Genomic DNA, 11,534 nt, shown 5'->3' with positions numbered 1-11,534 from the left:
TGTAAATGCAACCGATGATGGTGTTTAAACGAGATTTGTAGGATTAGAATCGCCTCTAGCCAAGCTTATCATGTATCCGTCAAAGGATAAAATCTTAAATTGAGAAATTTTCAGAGAGAATCAACTATGTTTTTTTAAAGGATTTTAATAGATGCTTATTAAGCTGCTTGTTTTTTTATAATCCATCATATTGTAATAAGACAAACGTACGTCATTCATGGAATTCGTCTTATTACGTTTACTTTTATTATGAACACATTATGTGTTCATAATAAAAGTAAACTTGAAAGACATGAAGCCATGTTGTCTTTAAAATCTCTAAATAGATCATGATAAAATGCCAGTAGGTTTATGTTTATATAAGAATGATTTATTTTATCCGAAATAATTACGGAACAAAAGTGATGTGTGCAATCCATTGTTTTTATCATATATAGGAAATTGTAATGTTAACTTTGAAAGGTACCACTGTTATATTGATTTAATATGTTGAAATAAAAAGTACCTTCAGTACTAGTGCGATCAATGGTTTATACGCTTTCTTCAATTAAATATCTCCCTATTAACCGTTTAAGCTTATTGGAAGAGTATGGATAATCATGTATTTAACGTTCTGAGAACACATTAAACCCTGAAATTGGCTTACCCATTTTCAAAAAAAATCTAAGCTGTAGGAGGGGAGTGCCCCTCCCACACCCCCTCTTGACAAAACCTTCCTACGGCCCTGATGATATCAATGTCAGATGAACCCTGCCAAACAAACCTGTACACTTACAATCATTTAATACAACAAATATAGTGTGAACCCTGCCAAACAAACCTGTACACTTACAATAATTCAATACAACAAATATAGTGTGAACCCTGCCAAACAAACCTGTACACTTACAATCATTCAATACAACAAATATAGTGACCTTATGATATAAAAAACAATAGACCAAACCACAAAAACTTAACATTGCAATTAGCCATGAAAAAAGGTCATGGTCAGATGAAACCTGTTTGACAGATGTTAACCTTACAGTCCTTCCATATACCAAATAAAGTTGACATATTGCTTACTGTATCTGAGATACAGACTTTTGTTTTACATTTATCATTTCAGGGCTTTTTATAGCTGACTATGCCATATGGGCTTTGCTCATTGTTGAAGGCTGTACAGTGACCTATAGTTGTTAACTTCTGTGTCATTTCAATTTTGGTCTCTTGTGGAGAGTTGTCTCATTGGCAATCATACCACATCTTTTTTATATTGACCACAAAACTTCACCCTTGATCACTGATCTATGAAATGAGGTCAAGGTCAGGTGAACCTTCTAGACCTTGCAATGATACCATATCTGTCATCAAATATACATATCCTCGAACAACATTGGGATATTGATTTTGTAATACCTTAATTTACTAGCTTCTCCTTTATAAATGAATAGTTTTTTAAATAGACACTCCAGCAATATATTGAAAATATGCAGCACACAAGTGGAAAACGCTTAAGCTTTTTTATAGACAAAGAATTCAAATTTTTTTTTTTTTATTAAAATTAGAAATATATATACTATGCAATAACACATGTCTTATGCCTTTTAGGAGCAAAGATTTTTACAAAAATAAAAAAATTAACTAATAACAATTTGCATATAAAGAAAATCATGTTGGCATTATGAACATACAAATATACAAAATCACACAAAATATACAGATATACAAACACAAAAAAAATTGGACGGACTATGAATATTCTCTGACATTTCATTATGCAGTATCTAATTAGTCGTATAAAAATACATTGGTTTAGATTCTATCTTAAAAAGTTCAATATTAATCAAAAATACCAGTCTTTGTATAAAATACTAGTAAATAAATGCACAGCTAATAACCAACTATGACAAAGGCCATTTATATAAAAATATAAAGATATGTGAAAGAAATTTTGATTAGTTTTCAGAATTTCCATATACTTAACTCCAAGATACCTTACTTTAAAAATAGGTGAACATAAATTTTATGGACATCTTCAATTCATAATGAAACATTCATTACCAAAGTCAGATTTTTGTCTGGAATTATCTCCCTTTAATTGATAGTGGATTTTTTTATAACCATGAAGGTTACAATGGCATAGATGATGTCATTAAATTTTTTTTTGTTTGAACAGCGTCATTAAGATTTCTGATTGTACTTTTGAATGATAAATACATATATTTCACATTTAACATAACTTTCTGTAATTATGCCTCAGACTATAGTGTCTGTCTGGTTCACAAATCTTTTTAAAAAGTTAACAGAACACTATAAAAGATATATTGTCATGGTAATAAGCCAAAATTTAAGGGGACATTGTCTTTAACATGAATTCTCAGTAAATAATATTCTGCAAGTATTTCATATCATGTTTAAATTACTTGCATAAACAAATGTCATTGTTTTACTTTTCTGATGATTTGACACATTTTACAATTAATTCTAACAAAGGAGTAGTTGATTCCATATAATCTTTACATTTCATATGTTCAACAAAGCTTTTGAAAACTGACCAAGTGTCACTTTCTGGACAATCAGTACAAAATATTTAGATGTGTACACAAAGTTAGTTGCACATCATTAAGTACAAAATAGTTACCAGTAGATGTTGTACACAAAGTTAGTTGCACATTATTATAAATGCATATATGCAAATCAAACTTTGAAAAAATCTACTGCTTAATTTTTTTAAAATTTATCTGAGTAGTTGATTTAATACACAAAATAGGTATACTCCATCTTGAATGTTGTAGAAATTAGTAATGTTTTACCATCTATTAAAATTCTCAAAATTATGAACATAAAGTGAATTTCTCGGGTGAAGGCTTTGGGTTATAAATCAATTATATGAAACAGATATTCTCTTTTTCTTGGCCAACATTCATTCTTCTACAAGCTTAATAAGAAAGTCTATTGTAGAGTATAATGATGGGAGTTTTAATCGACCTTGACTGGCTATTATGACCGATCGCATGGTTGGTAATCGCAGTGAACAAAAGAAAGTTACGAAAAAAATTCCTCATAAATAAAAGTTATGGCATGAACATTCCTCAGTTACTCTCAAAAACCATAACTCAATAACTGCACTTGAACTGTTAGTTTTTATTCCAAACATTTAAGTGTAACTGTCTCCAAGGTTATAGTATTATTAATTTTAATAATGGCTCATCATAACATTACACTTTCAAAAATTATTTTATGTGATCACCACATCTGTATTAACACTACAATGTTCGTGACAAAAAAGGTAAGCATCATGCAGAGTTACAACTCATCTTTAATACTGGTATGTTGAGTTGCAGTTTTTTCAATATCTGGTACCTTAACCTTTTCTTCCTTCTTTGGAGCTTTTGGCTGTTTTCTACCAGGCTGTTTTTTACCTTTTACCATAATTTCAAATCGTTTTTGTTCAATTTCCACAACATCTTGCATGTTCATGATAGTAAGATTATTAGATTTATTATCCCCTTGTAACTGATGTCTAAACTGATGATTAACCATAAACAAAAACTGTAAAATATTGGGATAATTCATTGTTCCCATTATTTGTGGTCTATATTCTATAGCATTAAAATTTATTTTCTCTGTGGGGCCTGCATCTGGAGTTACTAAAATATACAATGAAGGCATGTCAATAATCTCTTCTTGCAGTCCAATGGCTCTCATGTCTTCAACAGTTGGCAAAACAAATCTAGCAAAGTTGAAATATTTCTGAAATCGCACATAAATTGCTCTGATAAAAGATGGTGATTCTTCTTCATCTGAAAATAGATAATATCGGTTTGTTATCTCTGTGTAACTAGACTGAATACAGATCACACAGAATGGGCCTAAATAATAATATTGAATTATTGGTTTGTTTTAACTTGTAGATTTCTTTACATGATGTGTTTGTGGTAAATACTACAGGATATGAAAATTTAGTTGACATTGGGAAGGGGAGATAATTTGGAGTTACTTCAAACCAAAGGTTATAAAATAAAAATTCAGAAAAAAGTATCCCCATCCATATGACTGTTTCTCAGGTTTTTCAACTTGTAGAGAGATTGAAAGTCTTGTTACAAGTAACTTTATACAATAATTAAGGATATTTTAAAATGTGTATACATGTCAGTGTTCTCCCCAGAAATTTTTGAAGGCGCTAAATTCAAGGGCGTGTAACTCTTTTCTTTTAGGATGAACTATTGTGACATGAAAGCTATCAGGCATAAATCATGACATGCAATATGAATTATAAAGCTTAGAGACATGCGTTTAATAATGCAAAGTATTAAAAAAAAAATTAAAATTAAAAGACCAGATATTAAGGGACAGCCGCCAATTAAGGCACTGCGGGAATTACGAAAATATTTTGAAGGCGCTGCGATCCGTCATATCGGCCAGGGGATAACACTGCATGTATGTGCTCACAGGGACAAAGTACTGTGATACATGTATGATGTCTACTGGTATAATATATAAACTACATGTAGGTTAAATAATCTAAATACTTTTCAAAAGACACAGATGATTGGGTATATGGAACATGTATGTATTTTAACTATCCATATGTGTATTACATACATGTAGTATATCCTGGAGAAATAATGAAAAATTAGATTAATGCCTTACTACCCACAATCAACTGCCAAATGTGTTGGTCAGGGGTTCAAATTATGGTTCAAATTATAATATATTATTCCTTAAAGCTATCTAATAAAATTTAAAAAAAAACAACCTACCACTGTGACAATAAAGGTTCTGTAGTAGTTTATGTACATGTAAAATATGTTTGACAAAAGCAAGATATTCTTAGGTGACTATACAACCTGTTCATTCACTACTGTCTAAACCAGGCATTGACAATTTTGAATATTAGTAGAATTACAATGTATATGCTTACTTGTGAAAAATACTGCTGGAAATCTTGAGGGGTTTGTTGCAAAACTCTCAAATAGGAAATCTTGGACGTCCCGACCCTTGATCTTTAATGAAGTATCTGGTATACACTCAATTACAGCTAATCTAGCTTGTTCTGCATTTTTCACATACTTCCAACTGGTTTTTTTCTTTGCTGGTAAACCATATGGATAAACACGAGCTAGATTATCTGTACTATTTTCGTATTTCTGAAATGAATAAAATATTATCAATAAAAACTTTTATAAACCAAAAATGAAATAATTTTTGTATTGCATCCTAGAGAGTCTAAGGTCCAGACTGAACTGTACTTACGGTATGAAATCTTTCCTTTATTCCAATTAAGATATATTTTTAGAAGTCATGCACAAAATCATAGAAAATTTGAAAAGTCAAAAGTGAGATTTTCTTATTTTGGACAAACATGTCTCAAAGAACAAAAGTATTACATTACACCTAATTAACACTTCATGACATTTCAGCATGTCCTGTATTTTTAAAATAATTATATCATTCAAGATATCATCTGTTATTGATTGTGTGAGTTTACCTGTCCTTACTAAAATATAGCCAAAAGTCTTAGGTGTGCCTATACATCAGACTGCACTATATAGTATTAAAATGAAGTTATCAATTTAGAATGCTGCTTTTTTTGTTTTTATGAGAGTTTACCATGAGCACATACAATTACAAATACCTAAATTATAAGATCATTAAATTCTTTAATAGCAGTGGCTGATCCAAAAATGTTCATAAAGGGGGAGGGTCGACTGACTGCCTTAAGAGTGGGCCCACTGCAGTGATGCTTCAGTGATTCCCTATATAATCAACAATTTTTTTTCCGACAAAAAAAGGGGGGGCAGGGCACCCTTGATTCTCCATCTTGAACATGTGACAGCTAGACACAATAGTGTGTTGCATTTTGTATTGCAAAAATAATAAAGAATCAAACACCACAACCGAGCTTATTAATAACATTAAATTTTATTTAATATACATGTACAATGATTCTTTTTAATACAACAATTGTGAAAAATAAATATTTGAAATTCAAACCATTCTGACAATTTAAAGCCAATAATAAATATATATACGAGGGTGGTAAAGGGGGGTGCTTGCACGAAAAAAAAACGTGAAATAAGACATAATAATTTACATTGAACGTGAAATAATTTCTGTAATGAACGTTGCACAAAAAATAAATACTTTTATTTGAACCTTTTGTGACTGAGTCACTGTCTTTTTGTATATATTAACTTTTTGTTTTACTTGATATTCCCGATTTAGTATACACATTTATGATATAATTGGTTTACGGCTTTTAAAAAAGTCTTTCTTGACGATGCCTGCCAAGTGTTTGAATTTTATTTGAAAAATACTGAGCACGCAAAATAAGACTTTGAAAATCACGATGCACGTAAAATTAAATAAGCAGAACACGTTGAACGAGGCACGCTTCTTGCATGACTGAGCTTCAAATAAAAAAGTAAAAACATGTTGAACATGAAATAAAAAACGGCGATTACGTTGCACGAAAATAACCCTTTACCACCCTCATATACATGTAGTAAAACATGGTAAAAAGCAGACAAGGGGGTTACCAATTAATATTAACTTCAATAATGTCAATTTTGCATGTTAGGCAACTTTTAAATGACGAAACAATAAATGGGATCCTGGACCCCTCCCCATGAGAACCTCTAATAATAGGGTATCAGGTCCGTTTGCACCCAATACACTTTTGCACCCTACATGTTCCCACCTCCCACCCTACAATTTTGCCCCCAATTTTAAAGCAAATTCTATTTGAATATTAATTTGAAAATCAAGATTGTTGTTTTAAATTGCTTTGATGTAAATACTGCATGAATTAAGCTTGGTGTGAGTAAAAAAATGAAGATTTTAAATGAAAAACACAGAAGATAATTGTTTTTAACAGCTTTTTTCGAATAAAATGAAGTGAAATGTATTCAACGCAAAAAAAAAGTTGTCAGAATGTTGTGTTTATATCTTTTTAATACTGGTTAATGAAATCATAACAGTGTGTACTTAGTGGTCATAATTGGTATCAGGGGCGGATCCAGCCATTTTAAAAAGGGGGGGTTCAAACAATATGTTCCCATTCAAATGCATTTATCCTCCAAAATAAAAAGAGGGGGGGGGATCCAACCACCGTAACCCACCCCTGGAGTCGCCACTGGGTATGATACCATTTTGACACACCTACATAGCTTTAATCCATATATTCATGACTTGAGAGATAAGATTAGCATGTGTAGCCATAAACTTGAGTTGTAGTGTAAATGTATACATTGTAGATGTAGTTTTGAGAATAGAAAATAATTACAACAATATAGTTATTAATTTTCATTATCCGAGCAAGTAAAAACACGAATCTATCAAGAATCTCACTTTATTTTGAAACAATGAAATAAAGTTATAGCAATACACTAACCAAAACATGATTAAGATTAATTCAACACAACAACAAAAAAACGTTGACAGAATCTCACTTTAATTAGTAATAGATACTGATTATTTTATTTTTTTAACAATACACTTTCCAAAACATGATTAAGATTTATTCAACACAAAAATAAACGTTGTCTCATTTTATTTTGAGACAATTACAACAAATTATATATATATATACTTATAGCAATACACTTGCCAAAACTTGATTACAAAGTCATTAAACACAAAACCAATAAAAAATTGGGCGTGAATGTGTAGTGCATGTAGAGTGCAATTGAACTATGGGTGCGAACGTGTAGGGTGCGAAAGTGAAAGGGTGCTAACATGATTTGGGGGCGAATGGACCCAGATTCTAATAATAGTCTCAACTTTAACTCTTTCAGTGAACATACTATTTTCTTTACAAGCTTGTCTTCAGAATTGATGTCAACCATTCCAAACCAAGCTGATCCTCTCAAAGATGCTGCCATTGTCTTCCATGCTCTTGGAATTGACCCTTCGTGGAAAATCACTACCCAAGGATCCTTATTTTTCATGACACTCTCTGTAAAGTTATCCAGTGTTAGTGGGAAGATGTCCAAAAACTTCTCACTTGGAGGCAAAGGAGTTTCTTGTGATGGAATGTCAAAATGCTTCGTTTTAACAATTGTTTCCATGCCATTAGCACACGAACAGATAACCAAGCTTAACAAAAGTACAGACATTTCAAGATGAATTAAGGTTGACGTGTGATAGCTTGGTTGGAAACTGAAAACGGAAGTAAAATAGATAAAGACTGGTTCCAATAACTCTGACTCTCTTCCTTTGTCCTGTCTAATAGTTTGAAACCAGGTTATTGTGCATTATATTGTTTTTAAGGTAAATCCAATAATAAATTCAATTAAGTAATTATGCCATTAATTTCCCTAATTATTTTCATTTTTCCTATTGTTTGTAATGAATAACTGCTATCATTTATCTTGAAATGCGAAAATAATGTAAAAACTTTTACCGCCATTTTGAACCTGAATGAAATAAAGAAAGCGTGAAAATCTAAAATTTAACATGGATGGGTAGGTTCATGTGTCATTGATTAAGACTTTCGTACAGAAATTGCAAAGATATCTCCCCCCAACCAAAACAAAGCAGATGTCTATTGCATTGTAGTTGTCATAAAGAAGTACGATAAGTGTTACAAAATGTAAACAGTCCCATCATTTTAGGCACATGGTTTTGCTTCCTGTTTCATTTTACTAAAAAAAGAAACAAAAGAAAACGGTGGTTGTTTTACTGTTTATTTGAGTTGACCTGATCATAATGGCATTCAAATATTTGTCAAATGTCATCTATATTCTTATATAGGAAATGGGTTCTGTGAATCCCCTATCAGTATCACACTCGCATTCACAGATCAAATCACATTTTTGGAAAATGACGCTATCAGCGGCATGTTTTCGATACCATTGACCACAACCAGAAGTCGATTATATTTCCACCCACTGCACTTGGTTTCATATTTACTATTTTACATACTAACTGGAATCTGCTTGTATTACGCTACATTCGAACAAAGTGTTGTATTCGGACGAAAACCAGTTTACATACAGGGACCACTCCGTGCGTCGCAATGATGCAATTTGCGATTTTTTATTTCATCTTGCGATAAAATATGGCTGCTGGCGATATTTGTGGCGCCAACATTTTCCTATGTGAAATTTTCATTTCTTGACAAAATTGATCTTCATTTTAATTGGTAAAACAAATTGTACAAAATTTTACCTGGCGACAAGTTTATGGCTTTGTTTACGACCCCAAACTAATCAACGGTTACAACAGGTGTCATAATCTGTTGTTACAGGTAATTCATTTATCGGATGGGTCATTAATGATCATCAACATTAATTATTTCAAATAGAATTGGTTGATCGGCATTTTGTCTATTTCATCGGAAGAAATGTTCATACAACAACACAATTTGTAATGTTTACCGTAGTTGTATGAAGAAAGCGTAACTGACAGGAAGTCGAAAACCATAATCAACTTGTTAAAAAATGTCATTTACTTGTTTTCCATTAAAAAATAGCACAGACGAAATTTGTCTTTGCCCCCAGTAAGGATACAAAAATAACAAAACTGGCCGCCATTTTGTTGAGCATATTTCATACCTGTCAACTGACCCGGATTCTGCGGGTGTGACCCGAGATTTTCACAATTCTGAGGGATCACCCGGATCACCCGCCGGGTCATTGAAATAACCCGGAAATTCCGAAAATGACCCGATTTCACCCGTATTTCTTAGCCTTGAGATTGATTTTCATAAGTAATATTCCTTTGAAATACCAGCAAATTCGTAATTTTTCCATGAACAGGCAGTTCATCTAGCTATGTAAACTGTCAAATTAAGTGACCCATTAAGTGCATGGCTTCAATTGACAGCTTTGGTGTCAAACACATATTGAAAAATAAATTTTCATTATTTTTATACCTTTATACAATTTTTAAAAAAAAGTTGAAAATTATTTTTTACATTTATACTTCCTTTAACTGTATTACTATATTTTATCATAGTCTAATTTCCTTTTAATTGAGAGATGAATGTTTTTACATGTAAAACCTCTACATGGTATGTTTAAAGGCTAGTAATCTCATTTTAAAATCACATGTGAAAAACAAATTTTAGATGATGACAAAAAGTAAAGGACACAAGTTTATAAAAATCTTTAAAAGTGTAAAGAAATAATAATAAATAAGATTTAAAATGACTTAACCAAGTGAACATGCATTGATGTTTTGGTATCTTTGATATACATTATAAGAAAATGTACCATAAATACTGAAATTCAGCTCGAAAAAGTTCGTACGCGTTATGACCTGAGATTTGATTCTTCAATGCAGGTCATGACCTGCATTTTCATCGTCACAGGTTGACAGGTATGATATTTACTTCTTTTAAGTACTGTGTATAATTCTCCAAAGGATGAGCACACCCAAATAAAGAAAGATAAGTTAACTCAATTTTACTTTTTCATTTCATTGAGATACATAATGACTTAACCATTTCACCGATTGCTGTCCAGACAAGCTACTCTGAGACGATTGCTTCCCTGGCTACTATTACTCAAGTGGGAGATCTTCATAATAAATGTCATTAAAAACTTGTTTGTAGTTATTTGTGTATTTATTTTATTCACTAACGCCATGTTCACAGTTATATGTTCATGTTTTGATAATTTTTTCTTCATTAGATATATTCAAATTTTCAGCATTATCTAGGTGAAATTCTCAAAATTCTGCTCTTTGACCCCAAATCGTAATTTTTTAACCCAAAACGGCAAAATTTAAAAAAAATTTATGAGGCTGAACAAATTCCTCACACCGAACGATGTCCATTCCAAGTGTTTTGTACATAAAACGACTTTTTATGTCAAAAAAGTATACTAGTTTGGCTCCAATTTTTTCATATTCTTTCAAAAAAATGTTCCCTCATTTCAAATTCTTGTAAATTCGTAAATTTCCTCTGATTTTGACACGGTTTTCAACAAACTAAAGCGCCATGTTTACACTTTCATCCGGGTATTCAACAAAGAAAGATAACTCATGTTTGCACTGTTTTGAGCGGGAAATATAAAAGAGGTATTCTGATCCCGGTAAAACGGGACTCATCGTCAGCTGTCTGAAGCGTGAATCCTGGTAAACCGCGACTCATCGGCGGAAGGGTTTAGACATGTCTACATAATTCTTGCTTTAGAATTTATATGTTTATGTCTTTTGAGTTATGAGAAGGGTTAAAGAGGGTCTTAGTAGCAATATGGGTACAATGTAGGATGCCTTTTGTCATCTTTTTCTGTATTCTCTATTTTTAATACAAATTTTCACTATTCTGTAAATTAATTTAAAGCATATACATGTACAGACCATAAGCTAATTTATATTCTTCTATATATGAAATACTGACAAAAGAAAATAAAGTACACATCATTGTTTAATTGTATGTATATATAAACAATAACTTACTAAATATTACATGTTAAATGATGTACAGTGCAGACTGAGTGCATAAGATATTTAATAAGTCCAATCTACCCAGAATCACATGAGCAATAATTAATTAAATTCTAATGCAATTTGTATGTAACTATTTTTTTCATTGTCTAAAA

The 11,534-nt window shown here is 31.5% G+C and overlaps 2 protein-coding genes across 17 annotated transcripts in view; one reads left to right on the top strand and one right to left on the bottom strand.

The window, feature by feature from the left end:
• Positions 1–2,707: 2,707 nt before the first annotated feature.
• LOC139504054 (uncharacterized) lies at positions 2,708–8,206 on the bottom strand. Its single transcript, XM_071294116.1, has 3 exons — positions 7,791–8,206; positions 4,907–5,132; positions 2,708–3,785 (listed from the first exon to the last, which is right to left on the bottom strand). The coding sequence occupies exons 1-3, from the start codon at positions 8,100–8,102 to the stop codon at positions 3,289–3,291; spliced, it is 1,035 nt and encodes a 344-aa protein (XP_071150217.1). The 5' UTR covers positions 8,103–8,206; the 3' UTR covers positions 2,708–3,288.
• LOC139503822 (polypyrimidine tract-binding protein 1-like) overlaps positions 8,148–11,534 on the top strand; it is an 88,224-nt gene continuing 84,837 nt past the window's right edge. For 7 of the 16 annotated variants that reach the window (XM_071294019.1, XM_071293947.1, XM_071293850.1 and 4 more), the window contains exon 1: positions 8,360–8,450. In XM_071294019.1, the coding sequence (XP_071150120.1) occupies positions 8,443–8,450 (8 nt within the window). In that variant the 5' untranslated portion in view covers positions 8,360–8,442. Of the gene's footprint in view, positions 8,257–8,359; positions 8,558–11,534 lie in introns of those variants that run through there. The other 9 variants (XM_071294056.1, XM_071293986.1, XM_071293924.1 and 6 more) reach the window with 8 other exon arrangements.

Source organism: Mytilus edulis, chromosome 1 (genome assembly GCF_963676685.1).
Source record: "Mytilus edulis chromosome 1, xbMytEdul2.2, whole genome shotgun sequence".
Taxonomy (NCBI): Eukaryota; Metazoa; Mollusca; class Bivalvia; order Mytilida; family Mytilidae; genus Mytilus; species Mytilus edulis.
The sequence above is the reverse complement of the archived record's forward strand: the minus strand, read 5'-3'. Positions and strand labels throughout refer to the sequence as shown.